The sequence below is a fragment of the Euphorbia lathyris genome, chromosome 1 (assembly GCF_963576675.1).
Source record: "Euphorbia lathyris chromosome 1, ddEupLath1.1, whole genome shotgun sequence".
Taxonomy (NCBI): domain Eukaryota; kingdom Viridiplantae; phylum Streptophyta; class Magnoliopsida; order Malpighiales; family Euphorbiaceae; genus Euphorbia; species Euphorbia lathyris.
In genome coordinates, this window is record NC_088910.1 from 106,495,709 (window position 1) to 106,512,336 (window position 16,628).

General features: G+C 37.8%; 2 protein-coding genes across 3 annotated transcripts; one reads left to right on the forward strand and one right to left on the reverse strand.

The window, feature by feature from the left end:
• The first annotated feature begins 7,592 nt into the window (after window positions 1-7,592).
• Window positions 7,593-11,005, forward strand: LOC136210520 (peroxisome biogenesis protein 19-2-like). 2 transcript variants are annotated; one of them, XM_066001806.1, is made up of 5 exons: window positions 7,593-7,874; window positions 7,953-8,001; window positions 8,202-8,484; window positions 10,253-10,569; window positions 10,686-11,005. In XM_066001806.1, the coding sequence occupies exons 1-5, from the start codon at window positions 7,829-7,831 to the stop codon at window positions 10,729-10,731; spliced, it is 741 nt and encodes a 246-aa protein (XP_065857878.1). In that variant the 5' UTR covers window positions 7,593-7,828; the 3' UTR covers window positions 10,732-11,005. The 2 variants fall into 2 exon arrangements, with proteins under 2 accessions (XP_065857878.1, XP_065857877.1); XM_066001805.1 differs by having other exon boundaries at window positions 7,596-7,874; window positions 8,199-8,484.
• A 368-nt stretch (window positions 11,006-11,373) lies between these two features.
• Window positions 11,374-16,032, reverse strand: LOC136210519 (probable pectinesterase 68). Its single transcript, XM_066001803.1, has 5 exons — window positions 15,682-16,032; window positions 15,224-15,413; window positions 13,787-13,993; window positions 11,925-12,163; window positions 11,374-11,836 (listed from the first exon to the last, which is right to left on the reverse strand). Exons 1-5 carry the CDS (start codon window positions 15,933-15,935, stop codon window positions 11,680-11,682), a joined length of 1,047 nt encoding a protein of 348 aa, XP_065857875.1. The 5' UTR covers window positions 15,936-16,032; the 3' UTR covers window positions 11,374-11,679.
• Window positions 16,033-16,628: the final 596 nt, after the last annotated feature.

A 16,628-nucleotide genomic window follows, 5' to 3' on the forward strand; every position in this document is an offset into this window, starting at 1 on the left:
ATGTTAAGGAGGATGCTCCTATCAACGTTTAGTTTTGTTTGTAAAACTAAGTATAATATTTTAATTCTTGCTATAAATATTTACTCTTACTTTTGCGTTTTGTGCAAGTAAATTTATAGGCTTTGTAGAATTGATTTGAAGTAGGTGGCCAGCCATACCTCATAGTATGAACCTTTGTGAAGGCTTGAAGCTTTTATTCCTTTAGAGGAAGTTAAGCTGCCTTAGGTGATCAGTTTTCTTCCTATCTTTGAGGTGAATCGATCCGCCCTTAGGACTTTGAACCCTTTTTGGAAAGGGCGTAAGAGAGTGTAAAGACCTCGCGTCCGAGGAATGTTTTAACTCTATCTCGAATGGTGATCACTTAAGGATTGATCCGCCCATGAGATCAGTCTCCTATCTTTGAGGAGAAAAAGTAACCATGTCGTGATTTGGCGTGTGGGAAGCGTTGGGTGCCCCCCTTCTTTTTTAGGCGGGAATATTTATATTGCTACAAAAATACTTAAAAAAGAATGTTGACAAGATAACAATTGCTTTTTATTGAATGGTGATACACCTTATTACAGCAAGTGGGTCTTTACATGTGAGCCTCATTAAAACCTTTAATAAGAAAAACCTCATGGGAAAAAGCTTACTAAAGGAAAAAGAGTACTCAAGACCTTGGTTACATTCTATTTTTTGGCGAAGTATTTGCGAAGATTTTGGAGATTCCATGTCCGTGGCAGCGTATTTCCTTCCATGTCTTGAATTTTAAATGTGGCGAATCCAATCTTGTTGATTATTTTGTACGGACCCGTCCAGGTGAGTCCCAGCTTTCCTTTCCCTTCCTTAGATTGAATTTTGTCCGCTTTACGGAGCACAAGGTCTCCCACATTCAGGTTGATAAGCTTCGCATTTTTATCATGGTAAGTTGCGATCCGCTGCTTGTAGGCTGCTATGCGGACATATGCCTGTTCCCGCTTGTCCTCCACTTGATCAAGACTTTCTTTCAATCTTTGGCTGTTTTCGTCTTCGAAGTAGAATGCGACTCGGTCACTGGGGACCTGTATTTCGACTGGGATTACAGCTTCCACGCCATGAGAGAGGGCGAATGGCGTTTCGCCTGTGGCTGTTCTAGGCATAGTGCGATACGCCCATAGGACGCTCATTAATTGATCCGCCCATTTTTTATCATGCTCCCCCAATCTTTTCTTTATTCCTTTTACGATCGTCCGATTTGTGACTTCGGTCATACCGTTGGATTGAGGATAATAAACGGAGGCGAATCTGTTCTGAATGCCCAATTGTTCACAGAAAGTTTTGAACTCTCCATAGTTGAATTGTGTCCCATTATCAGTGATAATCGTGTGGGGAACTCCATATCTTCCCACGATATTATCTTTGATGAACTCTACCATTCGTTCCGCATTGATAGAGGAGACAGCTTCAGCCTCTACCCATTTGGTGAAATGATCTACTGCCACTACCACGTACTTCCTTTGTCTTCGGGTAGGAGGAAATGGTCCAACAATATCAATTCCCCAAATAGCAAAGGGTCGAACTTCAAGGATGGGTCTCTGGAGGTGTTTGGCGGTGTGTGATTCATTTGCATGAATCTGACAACTATGGCAAGATTCCACCAATTTTTGTGCATCGAGTTCCGCTGTGGGCCAATAAAATCCTGCTAACCTGGATTTCTTCAAGATGGAGGCAGATGCCTCATGGGCTCCACATATTCCTTCGTGCAACTCCTTGAGGACCTGTTGTCCTTCTTCTGGCACAATGCATTTTAACCAGGGGTGGCTAAAAGACTTTCTATAGAGGCAACCATTAATCATGGAGAAATAGGCCGCCTTCCTTACTATCCGTCGAGCTTCTTCCTTGTCCAAAGGCAGAGTTCCATCTATCAGATACTGGCGGATTAATGATCTCAAATCATTTTCCACTGTTGTGAGTAAGGATACCTCCTCCAAGGCAAATGTCGGGGCTGCTTTGACTTCGAATGGGCACTGTAGATCCGCCCAGTTCTCCTTGCTGGAAGCCATTTTAGCTAGGTGATCCGCCTCTGCGTTTGATCCTCGAGGTATATGGATTAGCTCCCACTTAGTTTCTTTGGCTTCAAGGTGATTCAGTAATTTTTTAACCTCATCAACGTATTTGGCTAGAACATCATCTTTTACCTCGAAATTTTTGATCACCTGGTTAACCATTAATTTGGAATCACTGTAGATCACGATCTGCTCAGGAGTGATTTCCTTTAACAGGCGTAGCCCCAATATTAAGGCCTCATATTCCGCCCTTGCAAGGAAATCCAATTTTGCTACGTACCGTAGCTTTATATATTGGGGACCCTTGATCACGATGCCTATACCTGCACCTTCTGCCGAGGAAGCTCCATCTGTATACATCGTCCATTCCTCGATTTTAGATTTGGGGAGATTCATTCCCTTTTCAGTGAATTCATTCACAAAGTCTGCCAAGACTTGACTTTTCAGGGCTGATCGGCTTTCATAACGAACATCGAATTCTCCCAGGCGAATTGCCCATTCCATCAATCTTCCTGAGGTCTCGGGCTTTTGCAACACTTTCCTCATTAGTATGTTTGTGCGAACTATAACAACATGAGCCTGAAAGTAGGGCCTAAGGCGAATCGCTGTGGTGACAACGGCCAACGCCATTTTATCGAGCTTGGAGTATCGGGTTTCAGCATCTTTTAATACTTTGCTCACGTAATAAATGGGATACTGCTGACCATCTTCTTCCCTTATCATGACCGTGCAAACGGCTTTATCTGTTACCGAAACATACATATAGAGATTCTCACCTTTCTGAGGCCGACTCATCAGGGGCGGCTCCGTGAGAAACCGTTTGATCCCTTTAAAGGCCTTCTCACAATCATCGTTCCATTCACATGCCTTTTTCTTCTTGATTACTTCGTAGAAGGGTTGGCATCTACGAGCAGAACATGAGATAAACCTGCCCAAGGCTACGATGCACCCGTTAAGACGTTGCACCTCCCTAATATTCTATGGCGCTTTCATTTCCAGGACAGCTTTGATTTTGTCGGGATTTGGGCTTACTCCCTTCTGGCTGATCATGAATCCCAAGAATTTTCCATACGTTGCTCCAAAGGTACATTTTTCTGGATTTAACTTGATGTTGTGACGTCGAAGTACGCCCAGTACCTCCTTTATATCATCCGCATGTTTTTCCACAGTGGTACTCTTGATGATCATATCATCTACATAGACAGAAAAGTTATCACATTTGCTTTCTCCGAATATTTTGTTCATCATCCGTTGATAAGTTGCCCCTGCATTTTTAAGCCCGAAGGGCATGACTTTGAAGCAATAGGTGGCCTGGTGAGTCACGAACGAAGTCTTGATTCTATCCGATGGCTCCATTGGGATCTGGTGATAACTCGACTTCACGTCGGTGAAGGAGTACATGGCGTGTCCCACGATTCCATCCACTAAGATATCAATACATGGCAAGGGGTAGTTGTCTTTGGGACAAGCTTTGTTGAGATCTGTGAATTCAATACACATGCGGTACGATCCGCCTGCTTTTTTGACGAGAACCACATTTGCCAGCCACTGTGTATAAAGCACCTCCTCGATGGCGTCCGCCCGTTTAAGCTTGGTGATCTCCTCTTCTATTACCTTCTGCCTTTCAGGGCCATGATTTCATCGTTTTTGTGCCACCGGGACCGCATCCTTGTCAATGTTGAGCTTGTGGGTGATCACGTCTGGACTAATTCCGGGGAGAACCTCATCTTTCCACGCAAAGACATCCTCCGACTCATGGAGAACTTTGGTAATCGCTTCTTTGATCTCTCCCTTCAGCCTCTTAGCCATCCGTGCTTTTCATCCGCCATAAGGTACATCTCCGTTTCACCCAAGGCCATGGTGACAAGTTCTTCCTCGTCTTCCTCCTTAGACTGCGGACGAATCGTTAAAGAGGCCGAATATGTCTCCTGAGCCACTTTTTGATTCCCTCGGATCATTACACCTCCCTTGGCCGTGGGGATGTAAATGGTTAAATGGCGTATGGAGATGAGAGCTGCAGCTTCGGAGATAAAGGGTCTCCCAAGGATAATATTGTAAGCTAACTGGCCATCCAGGATGGAGAATTCCAGATCTCCTTTCCAGACTTGATCTTCATCAGCTAACTCACAATCTAATGTTACATGGCCCTTTGTTTGGATGGTGTGCCCTGTTACTCCCAGAATGTCTACTATGGTGGTTTCCACTTGGATGGGGTCGACCATAAGCTTGGCGAATGGTCCTCTCGTGATTACATTGCATGAACTTCCCGTATCAATCATCACTCTTTTCATCTCCCAGCCTTCCACCATCATAGTAATGACCAGGGCATCCGCATGAGGAGAGATCTCAGAGCCAGCATCTGCAAAAGGGTGATTGAGTGATGTCCTATCCAGAGCAGTTGTTTTCGCCTTTTTCAACACAGGTTGGTATCCAGGTCCGCCTGCTATGACATTGATGGTCCCTTTTGCCTTTTTCTTCTGATCATCTCTCGACCTGTCTCCATCACCCTTCTTACTATCATTTTGGACGAACCTGTCCAACTTTCCTCTTTCGATAAGCCTTTCTATCTCCCTGGCCAACTCCCAGCATGCGTTTGTGTCATGGCCATTCTTTCTATGGTATTTGCAATAATTTTTGGGATTTTTCCCGGTGTTGGTATACTCCCCCCTTTTGGTTCGGGGTATGAAATGCTCCGCTTGTGCTGGTTGTTCTCAATCCACATAAGCACTTCGCTTTTAGAGGCATTGAGCGGCGTAAATGATGACATGTATGCCGATTTGTTCTTGAAGCCCCTCCGCCGACCTCTAGATGAGGAATCAGAGTTCTTATCTTTCTCCTTATCCCGATGGCGAGATTCACCTTTATCCTTCTTTGGTGGAGATAAGGACTCCCTGCGGATATCATCGACCTCCATGAAGTCTTTGCATCTTTCAATTAGTTTTGCCATATCTCTGGGCTTCTTCCTAATTAGATCTTCCTGCAAGCTTTTACACGTGGTGTTCTTCACTAAAGCTTCCACTGCCATGGAGACATCCACATCGACAATTCGTATGCATAATTTGTTGAAATTGTCTACATATTCTCGAAGGGGTTCATTCGTCTTCTGCTTCAATTCAAAAAGCTTCCGCGACTTGACCACTGGAGGGATACACCCGACGAATTTAGCACAAAATTCCCTACTCAACTGATCCCAGCTGTCTATTGATCCGGGAGGTAAAGATTGGAACCAATCATAAGCAGGGCCTCCTAATGTGGTGATAAACATCCGGCATAAGACCGCCTCACTTGCACGGTTAAGGCTGAGCAACATTCGATACTTTCTGGCATGGGCCTCCGGGTTGTCTGCAGCCATGTAAACCGGGATATTAGGTATTTTAAAATGCCTATCTGTTTCCTCAACTTCGATCCATGCCGTAAATGGCGAATCACGATTGGCGAATGGGTTATGCCTGACATTCTCTTCATTTATGCGGAGCACCGCAGCTCTAACTCGATCGTCAAAATTTTCTGGACCCCCCCTGGGGCGTCCCCGACGCGGGGATCGACTTGGTGAAGATGAGGAGCTAGAGCCGGACGACGGGTCTGATGGCGAACGTCCACCTCCACCTCCACGTCCTCCAGGAGGAGCTTGTCCATCGTCCCCTCCATGTCTTCCAGGAGGTGCTTGCCTATCTTCCCCCTGGTTCGGCGGTGGTGGAGGCCTATCTGAACGAGGTGTCTCTATTGGCCGCTTACTTTGTCTCCGTCCGGAGGATGGGGGTGATCTACCTCGTCGGGAGGATCTCCGTCTAGGCGAAGGTGACTTTGATCGCCTGCTTTTCCCCTTTCTTCTTTTTTTGTGCCTTTGGCCCTCCGATCCATCGTCTGGAATATTTGGTCGTGAGTGACCGGGTGCACCGGATCCGCCGAGAGAAACTCTAGGGTTTGCTGATCCGCCAGGAAATGCTGTAGCATTCCTCTGACTTCCTTCTGCTCCGTCAGGAAATAATTCCCGATTGATCGGCCGTTCGCCAGGCGGTAATGTGGTGGTTACCAAGGAATCTGTAGTTTGAGCTTGGAAAAATGAAGAGTTATGGGCATTCGATCCTATAGCCGCCTGTGGCCATTGAGATACAGTAGAAGTGGGTGCCATGCTCCAAAGCGGAGGAATGATCATGAATGACTGTAGGCGGTTACCCATCTCAGGTCCGAACTCTCTTCCTATTGCTCCCGCACACATGTCAATGAATGCATCCGGCGCCATACTCCCTTCAGCCTGCGTCGTTGGAGCACTTGTGTCAGCGCGACCAGCACTGGTGACAGGTTGGCTTGATGGTGTTACCAATGGGGTTTCGACCCCCGAGGAGGGGTTCTGTTCTCCATTCGTCATATCTTTTAACGTGAACGAAAACCCTTTATTTGATTAAGGCTTTCACGATCACCGCACCAATTGATGACTTGTGGAGAATTTCCGATTAGCTTCCGTCCCTGTGGGGGCGTCGTTTGGTTCGACGGGGGGAAGCTCCGATGCCAAAGTCAATATTGAGGAACAAGAGAGTAAACTGAATTGACAAAAGGTAAGTGAATGTGTAAAATGTACCTTGATAGCTCGAGATACAAGCTATATATAGTCATGAAGTTGTAACCTTTAGTAACTAGAAAGTCTCCATTAATGCTCCATTAATAGCGGTTATTGGTTTCCTTTAAGCACATCTGTTAGCTCATTAATAGTTCGTTAATAGCTTTTATGAAGGAATCGGCTCAGCTGTTTCAACTGGCGGATCGAGGGATTATGGCGGATCTCTACGTAGGTTTGCCTACGGATCTCAGATGGCGTAGTCTTGTTGATCCGCCCATCGGATCTCTTCGTTTGATTCGCCTTAGCGTTCCGACATCGAGTGATCAATACACGGCCGTTTTGAGGTAAATATCCCAATGTTATCATACTTATATGGTATGAAACTTATTTTTATGCATTATGGAGAAAATCTTCATTTTATGGTCTTGATTAATTGAAGATAATAGCTAATTTGCACCATAAATCTTGATTAATTGAAGATAATAGCTAATTTAAGTGATATTTTGGTCCTTACCAAAATACCTTCAATCGTACCTAAATCATAATTCGGTTTTAACGATATGTTTCTGATACGACATCTAATCCGACTATAATTCCAACACTTTCAAAAATAATAATAATAATTAAAAAAATGAAAATTAAAAGCAAGATTCTTAATATCACATCCAACCACAACAAATGGCTTTGTGACCAAATATATATTTTACTTTTATTAAAAAACAACATTATTTTTCTAAAAGGATTAATGATTTTTAATGCCTAGCTATTCACATGTGGTATGGTGTGAATCTAATAAAAAATAAAAAATTCTTGTATTATTAACCAATTAATATACAACCACGTGAATAAAAAAATTTATTTCTTTCTTTTAAAATAAAATTTATTATTTTTTTCTTGAGAAAAAAATAAATAAATTTTGGATGGAAATTGAAAAGGATCGAAATAAATCAATACTAGAATGGAACAAGTGGTTGGGTATGAGTTAGGTTAATTTTAATTACTACTGAAACAGCAAAAGAAAAGATAAGACCCAAAATATCTCCCTTATACTAGATACTATAGCATTTGCAAGTGTAAAAGATTGGATCTTCCCAATTCCATGGGTTGCACCGCCTAATCACGTCATCAAGCAAGACTGCTGCTTTTTTCCCCCCCTTTCTCTTCTTTTTACTCTAACCTAAACCCCCAAAGGATACCCAATTGAAGTTGCCATCGTCTTCAAAGTTGAGGTACACAGATTATTATTATGATGGCTGACCACCAACATGATGATTTAGACCAACTTCTTGATAGTAAGTCCGCCTCTTCTTCTATCCATTCATTTCTTTGTCCAATTTTTTGAATTTTTTTAAAGCTTTCGATATTTTCAGGTGCTCTTGATGATTTCCAGGATCTCAACCTCGCTCCTGCTTCTCAAAGGTTGGGATTTCTTTGATATGTTAACATAATTTCTTTGATAAAAGAATCATCTGAGTTTACTAGCATGAATTTGTGTTTAATCAATGATGAACAGCTCTAATTTTCTATGAATTTTCTAACACTTAAAACCCTGGAGTCCTTTGTTCTTTTATATGTTCTTGGGATTTAGTATTGATTTGCCTACTGTTTGATTGTAGAAGTGATGGTATTAAAGATAGCAAGCTTGAAGATTCATCTCCTTCACTGCCAACTGGGATTCAAGGTTTGGGTATGGGATTGCCTGACTTGAAAAGCAAGAAGAAGGGAAAGCAAAAGGCATCTAATGGGTCTCATGCCGCTGAAGCACTTGATAAGCTTAGGGAACAGACGAGGGAGGCTGTTAAGGGACTGGAGTCCGTCACTGGTCCTAAACCAGATGATTTGAATAAGGATGCAATGATGGAGGATTGGGTTAAGCAGTTTGAGGAGCTTGCTGGTTCTCAGGTAAATTTGCTTTCAATTCATTTTTTCTTAATTCTACTTCTTTCTTTGATTGAACTGATTCTGGTCTGGATTGTTTTACTTAATGTCTGTGGCTTTCTAGTAGTAAAGACAATTAAGATGTATTTTAAAGTAGTGTAGAACTTGCATTCAGGTGTCATTTTCTATTTTGCCACGTTGAATTTGTAGTGTAAATTGGGACTTTCTGGTTTCTAATTTGTTTTATAAATGGGACGGATGTGTCAGAGCTTAAGTTGGGTGCATTTGTTCTATTTTGGTTCATGAGGTTTGTGATGAATGCAAGTATACAAGTTATGCCATGTGCTTTTTGCACCCGTAGGGCATGTTTTGGAAAGCCCTATGGTTGAAGTAACAGGATTGAGTATGTTGCTTTTGTTGTTCAATTTTGCATTTTCTTTTACAGTTTCTTCCTAAAGCAGGTTGATGTGATTGAATTTTCGTGGTTTGGAATACAAGCACATTGTGAATTCCTATTGGCATTTGGTTTACTTGAGTTTTGTACTCAACAATATGCCTGGATTAAAAGCCTCTCTAGTAAATCATTTGTCATGAGCTTGTTGTGGTACTAATGATATAGTCGCTGCATATTTTGGTCTTTGTTGAGAAGGGTTGTACATTAAGGAAACATAACTTTTTAATTAAGTTATATTAAAGACTTAAATGATTCATGTTGCTACTTCAGCATGAGTTTAACTGGCATCATTATCTCTATGAGCTTTTACTGCATGGTGGAGTAAATCAAAACAAAAGTACTACTTTGATGAAAGTCGCCATACCTAGTTGTTAAGTAAATCAACCTTGTTATTTCGAATAACTGATTTCAGTGCTAGAAATGCATATACAACTTTTATTTTCACTCTGCAATCTTTGATAATCAAATGGATCCTCGTGCACCGCTAGTACTCTGCAGTTGATTCCCAAGCTTATTAGGTGCGTTGATAATGGTTTTGGCCTTGGGACCACATAGTGTTGGTTTGATATTACTTATTAGAAGTGGTTAATTTCGTAAAAAAGAAAGCTTACTTTATTACGATTTCCAAAATCTCCGTGTCTGTATCCTTCCAAGCATAACTAGGCTATTTGATGCTGAAGTTTGGTCTCAGTCATGGTATCAATCTTATACTACATATTACTACAGAATTTTATTATTACTGTTCTCAACACTAACTTCGCTCCAGCCTCCACATATTTATATCTATACCTTTCTCTTCAATGTAAAAAGAGGAAGTGGTCCCTTTATGTACTCGAGTTCAATTATTGGCATTGTCTTTATGACATTTAGAATTAATTGTGGTGTACAAATGCTGGTGGAGGAAATTTCGTTTTAATGTTAAGGCTTAACTGCTCTTTTTATTAGATTTTTGGTACGAGTAACAGATCTATACAATTATAGAGTTGAATTTAGCGAGTTCAGCACTTCAGCTGCAACTGGTCCAGGTTTCTGTTGCATGTTTTATTGTAAAATGTTTGTGATACCTACTAGCAGTATACCAACTAGACATAAATCATTTTTTACACTTCCTAACAAAACTCAGCCTCTTCAGTTCCATTCCCCAAATATAAAAAAATGAAAAAAATTGTGATATTTCAATCTGATTGACGAGTACCTTTATATGCTGATGCGGTTCTTATCATGAATATTCATTGTATTAAGTTTTGTAGCCTTTTCACTGCTTTTCGTTTATTTAATTTTTGCATTCACCATATGGGAATTTGAATATCTTAAAGGTCTCATTTCCTCTTCAAATAGGATATGGAGTCCATCGTAGAGACCATGATGCAACAACTTTTGTCCAAGGAGATCCTTCACGAACCGATGAGGGAAATTGGAGAAAGATATCCAAAGTGGTTGGAGGAACACAAAGATACATTGACCAAAGAAGAATATGACCGCTACTTTCACCAATATGAATTGATAAACACCCTTAATGAAGTTTATGAGAAGGAGCCAAATAACTTCACCAAGATTGTTGATCTCATGCAGAAAATGCAAGAATGTGGACAACCACCAAATGACATCGTCCAAGAGCTTGCTCCGGATATTGATTTTGCTAATCTTGGCCAACTGTAAGTTCTTACTTTTGTTTCTTGGCATTTCTGTATATATAAATTGCACATATAGACATCATCTCTGAGCCTTAAAATGGCAATTTGTAATCAAATGGTTCATTTGTTTTGGACAGATCGCCGGAGATGTTAGAGTCCCAGGCAAATTGTTGCATAATGTGAGGCAATGGTTCCATCTTTTTAATGCTCCTGTGCCATTTCTATTTGTCTCAGGTATTTTCTGTGATGAATTTGTAAAAAGACAATATACATTATGGCTTATTTTGTTTTCCCCACCAATATTAGCTAATAATAGAAGAAGAAAATGGTCATTGTTTAGGGCATCCATTCATATTCAATTTGTGTACATGATTTAGGTTCTCTTCGAACTTAATTTGGAGCGACAAGTGTTATTTCTTACAGTTAATTTATATTAGCACATTGCAAATTGCAAAAACTTACAGGTATCTATGGGTTCTCATTATATTTCATAATTTTTGAAGCCAGGTTTCACAGCATTTGCTTTTCATTCTTTTTATAAATCACAAATTTGCTCTTCAAGTTTTATCCCCACAACAACTTGCAGCTGTGTAAGTACAAAAACCCTTTCTTTTATCACATAATCATTTCAAGCCACCATTTATTTGCTGGAAAAGAAAATACTGAGTTAGGAATTTATTATCGGAGGTAATTGTATTTATAGGAAAATTATATTTGCAAGACAGTCATTTTCTGCTGATTTATTTTTCTAAGCAAACAAACAATGGAAAATTAAGAAAATATTTCCCTGCATAATATTTTTTGATAAATAAACGGGTCCAAAGTATTGAAAAGTTATTACTACGAAGAACAAATCAATTTATTCAGAGTACAGACTACAAAGTATGTGGAAAGAATGACAATGTATTTGGTAGAAAGATTGAAAGAATATATAGACTAATAGAATGGTAAGTAATGTTTACGTATATGAAACCACAAATGAATCAAAGAATGGTGCTATATTATGTTGCACGGAAACTCTGTCGTCGGTAGTATTTCCGGATTTTGTGTTCATTTCCTATCATTTCGTGTACGTTTCCATGTTTGTTTTTTGGCTATGTTTTGAACTATTATTATCTTGGATCAATTTAATTAAGCATCAGATGGTGCGATCCAGTGTCTTCCATTTACGAAACTCTTGGCCAAAAATTTGTGGGCAGATTCATAATCCAGATCTCTTGCCCATGAAACACCCCTCACTTTCGCTGCTCCTGGCCCCCAGCATTTGTACACTCCAAAATAAGCAGTCCTTTTTCAGGAAAATACCCAAATAATTAGATTACTCAATTTCATGAATCACAAAGAAAGATTTTCAAAAAAGAAGAAAGAAAGAGTACTTGTTCTTGTTGCTGAGGTGGTCCCAATCATCCCAGCCACCGTGAGCGACGAGGTCATCAAAATAAGTGTAGGAGTAGACAATCCTGGAGTACTGCCCCATGGCTCGCCCAACATATAATGGGCCAGTGCCAGTAACCTTACACCTAAGAAATGCGAAGCCCGATTTCTCGTCCGGTGATTTCCTGTCTTGGGCCGCAATTGATCCAAATCTTGTTGCTATTGAATGCAGCTCACACTCCTGCAACCAACACCACTTTTCTCCTTTAACCACTACAACATTATATTCTATTCTATTCTAACAATTCTTTTTTAACCTCATAATTTTATAAGAAAATTTCATGGGGCAGAAAAACAATAAAACTCTAATTTTGACACACTTTTTGAAACATAATGATTATTCATCTATACAATGATTATAGCACAATGGGAATCTAGAATATTATGACCATTAATTCAACTAAATGAGAGAATATTTGAGTAAAAAATGAAGCATGTGTAATGATGGGTGATTGGTTGAATTTAGCAGTAATATACAGTGTGTATAGCGCGCTTAAGTCAAGCCTTTTTCCGGCAATTAAGTTGGGTACCACTGCTACTGACACCCATAAATTGCTTTCGAGATTAAAGGAAAAAGCAACCCATGCCTCACTACAGACTACAGTACAGTAACATCACTTTCTCGTTGCTATAATATTATATTTGAACCCAATGTATAAGGGTAAATTGCTTGCTGAATTTTATTTATTTTTAATGTATACTAATACTACTAAACTCCAAAATGGTAACGCCTCAAAATGAAAACGTTAAAGTTGTTTGTAAACCACATTTAATATGGAACTACGTTTTTATTTTCAAAAATTTCGATTTTTTGAGCTTTGTTTCTCTAAATATTCATTTTATCTCCTAACCAAATAACATATAAATCATCTCAAAATAGAAAAGTAAAGTTGACTAGAATATCATTAGTTATTAGAATTTTCTATTTGAATGTAATCAACGGTTATTTTAAAGCGTTAATTGAAGTTTAATGGTCATAGTACTAATGTCTTTTATGTTACATTCAAAATGGTAACCGTAATGTTAGTTAAAGTAAAAGTAAAGTTTAGTAAATAGGGATGTAATTTACCCAATGTATAGGCTCACCATTCCAATTTCAACATATACATGGAAAATTACACTATGACCCATCAAATTATTATTATTATTGTTATTATTATTATTTTATGATTTCTCAACTTTTGAGTTTTGAAACCGATCATAATAAGTCACAGACTTTTACTCTTTACTAACTTAAAAGTCTCTTATGCAAATAAGTGATCTTAAAATAAAAAACCTCAGCAATTGAAGCTGTTTAGACTGGTATTTTTCATAAAACCTACATTTTCTGTTTTCTAAATCACTATTTTCCTAGTTTTTTTTTTTTTTTTGAAACTAACATGGCACCCAAAAGCAAAATATCAGAAAAAAACTAGTATTATTTTTAATAGTCATTTTTGATGTACTAACTAAAAAACATCTGAATAACTTAAAAAAAATTGGAAAGAATTAAAATTTCATAGAATATGATGTAATATGAAATAAAACCAAAGTTGATGGGTCATGAATGCAATTTACCTTATATATATATGAAATGTCCCCATCAGTAGTCACGAGCATACTACATTACACTATGATCATGAATGACTATCTTAGCCATACTTATTACTTGAGTTGGAAACAAGTCGAAAAGGACATTATTACCAAGGGACAAAATGGGAAAAGGCAACATTCATCTATCTTATTGGTTTGAACTTTTATGGTTTGGTAGTTTCTGAATAAATTTCATAATTTGTTATAATATAATATAGAGAGAAGGACTTACTTTATACATGGAACGGCCATTTCCAAAAATGAAATCAATAGAGCCCTCAATGTAGCATTGTTTGAAATAATGTCTACCAGCATCGTCACAGAGAGTGTCTTGAGCACCATAGAATCCACAGCCTGAGAAGTATGCTTTATCTCCTGATATCCTAAATGCTGCTGCTTGCCACCCTTGCATTCCCGGCATCGGTGCTGGTGCTGTGTTCTATTTTTTTTTTTTTTTAATACAACGCTTATTTTATTAATTTACTTACTCACTTAATTTCATAATAGATAATAGATGTCTTTTTATAATTTAAACTCTAAACTTTAAATTATAAATCCTAGATTTTAAAATATGCAACATCATATCAAACTATTGACTCGGTGCATGAATGACATTGACATTGTGCGCTAGACGTATGTAAAATTTCTCTGGATGAAGATGATTCGGTTTTTAAGTAAATCCAGTGGCGGAGCCAGCCCCCTCTAATATTGACTTACATTAATGATTGTATTATATAATATTTTATTTTATTATTAAAAGTGAATAAAATTGAATTAAAATATAAATAGGTTAGAGTACCTCACTCATTAAATGGTTAATTACATTCTCTAATGTAGAGAATTCGTATCACCCGATAAATGCTTTAATGCAATAATTCATGAGTTGTAATTCTATAAGTTCATTTTTTTAATAAAAAATTTATTTGTTTAAATTTTATTTTATAAATAACATGCTGCCATTATTATTACTTCCGAGAATTCACTATTTTCATAAAACTTTTTAGCTGATTTTTTCCTAAACCTAAATTTTGATTTTTGGACTAAAAAAACATAAGTTTTTAATTAAATTATAATTCATAAAAATTTAAATTTAAAATAAAAAGCTATAAAAAACTAAGTGTAAAAGATTAAAGATGTCTACAATTTTTAAACTAGATATATATATATTTTATTTTTTTAACCTACAACACATCAAAACTTAAAATATTTTAACAATTTAAGTCAATCTTAATTGTTAAATTGAACCATTATTTATATAAAGCTTAAAATGACAAAAAGTGAGAAATTATCTTAAAAACTAAGAAGATAAATAATATGAAATAAATTGATTAAATGTGTAAATTATTTTAAAATGGATGGAATATAGGTAATATACTACCTATATGAAAATCTATATTTGCACGAGATGTCCCTGACTCTTTTTCAAAATGTCAAATAATGTAAATATGTTTTGTAGACGTTGCCATACCATACAAAGGGTTTAAGGTTTTTTAATTACAAAAAGCAACAAAGCAGTCTTCTTTTTTCTTTCTTTCCACAACAGAAAGAAAAATAACTTTATGTAATAAATTAAAGTTTATCTTCTTCTTCTTGCTTTTTGTGTCTTTTTTTATGATGTGGGTAGTGAATTAAATAACATAATTAATACAACTATTGAATAAGTATGTACCTTAAAGCTGATATTTCTAGCAGAGAAGTAACTGGCGAAAACAGTGACTGAAGCAGTCCTGTAAGTCCGCAGCTGCTGACCACTCGGACCAGGATCACTTGCTCTATCATGCCATTCAATGAACGTCAAGTCCTTCCCTGCTCCTTGAAACGTCACATAGGGTTTCGTCGCCGGCACCACCACTTTTTCCCTGCATCCACCACCACCACCATATCAGTTTATGACAAAACATACTTTCTTTATTTAATTAAAAAGTTTAGGACTAATTTAATTGTTGAATGGATAGGGTAAAATTTTGAAACTGATATCAATAAATAAAATTGTCGTTTCTTTCTGATGAAGACAAAAAAAAAGTCTCAGTATTAACCCGTGACACTAAGCTTTTGTCAGTCGGAAAGTTCCACATATCTAGATAAGATTTATTTACAGGAACCAAACTAAATTAATTGAAACATTACACGTAATATCCAGCGGCAATTAGGAGGAGGACGTTTTCAGAATTGTTCTCCGGGATAGAATCAACAGCAGCCTGGACGGAACGGAACTCGCCGGAGCCACCAACATCTACAGTGATAACACGGTGGCCGACGGGACCAACCCACTTGTGGTGGTGCTTGGTGGAGTTGAGACGAGCTGACCTGAAAATAGAAGAAGAAACTAAGAATGGTGCAGCATGCAATATGAAAAACAAAGTGAAAATGAAAGAAGCCATTAATAAAATAGCTAAATAGAGGAAATAGAATTATTGGAGTGAATCCTATTTCGTCAGAATAGGAAGAGAAGAGCTGCAGAAAAAAGAGAAGGAAATATATGAATTTATAATCTCAATTTATATAATGAGGAAATGAAATTTATTATTATTTTAATTTCCAATTCCCAACGGTCATATTTTTTTTGTTAGGGTTAGGGCTATAGGCTTTTATGGAATTTTGGCAGCATTATTATAATGTGGGGCACTTTTTATTTTTTTTTTTAGAAAAGCTTTTGTCATTTTTAGATAACTTGCATTAGTTTCTCACTCTCAGATACTCCACAAGTGCTGTGTGATGTTATAATGATGAATGCTGGATAATATATGTAAACGGCATGCAATCAAAATGTCCGTTGAATTGACCCAACCCTCTTAGACATATATATGTTTCATAATTTCACTTCTGTCTATAAATTTTATCATAATTAGTATACATTTTTCAATTCAAATTTCGATCTCTTTCGCAGGCTATTATAGAACCAATTAAATTAAAAGGTTAAATTGTTAATTAAGATCTAATAATAATTTTTATATTAATATCTGTCACACTTTTTCATTGGACTTGAAACACGTGCAACACAGATTCATCTTACCATGTGTTGAAATTTAATCAACAAATGGATTGTTAGGATTCGAACTACTTAGTGTAAGAGA

What these genes read in the sequence shown, in the direction of transcription:
- LOC136210519 (XM_066001803.1), bottom strand. Translation starts at nt 15,935, where the DNA reads ATGGCTTCTTTCATTTTCACTTTGTTTTTCATATTGCATGCTGCACCA. An exon ending in CTAGAAATATCAGCTTTAAG is followed by an intron (nt 13,994 to 15,223) that starts GTACATACTTAT and finishes AAAAAAAAATAG; the next exon opens with AACACAGCACCAGCACCGAT. An exon ending in ATGGCCGTTCCATGTATAAA is followed by an intron (nt 12,164 to 13,786) that starts GTAAGTCCTTCT and finishes TGTTGGTTGCAG; the next exon opens with GAGTGTGAGCTGCATTCAAT.
- LOC136210520 (XM_066001805.1), top strand. Translation starts at nt 7,829, where the DNA reads ATGATGGCTGACCACCAACATGATGATTTAGACCAACTTCTTGATA. An exon ending in TTTAGACCAACTTCTTGATA is followed by an intron (nt 7,875 to 7,952) that starts GTAAGTCCGCCT and finishes CGATATTTTCAG; the next exon opens with GTGCTCTTGATGATTTCCAG. An exon ending in CTCGCTCCTGCTTCTCAAAG is followed by an intron (nt 8,002 to 8,198) that starts GTTGGGATTTCT and finishes GTTTGATTGTAG; the next exon opens with AAGTGATGGTATTAAAGATA.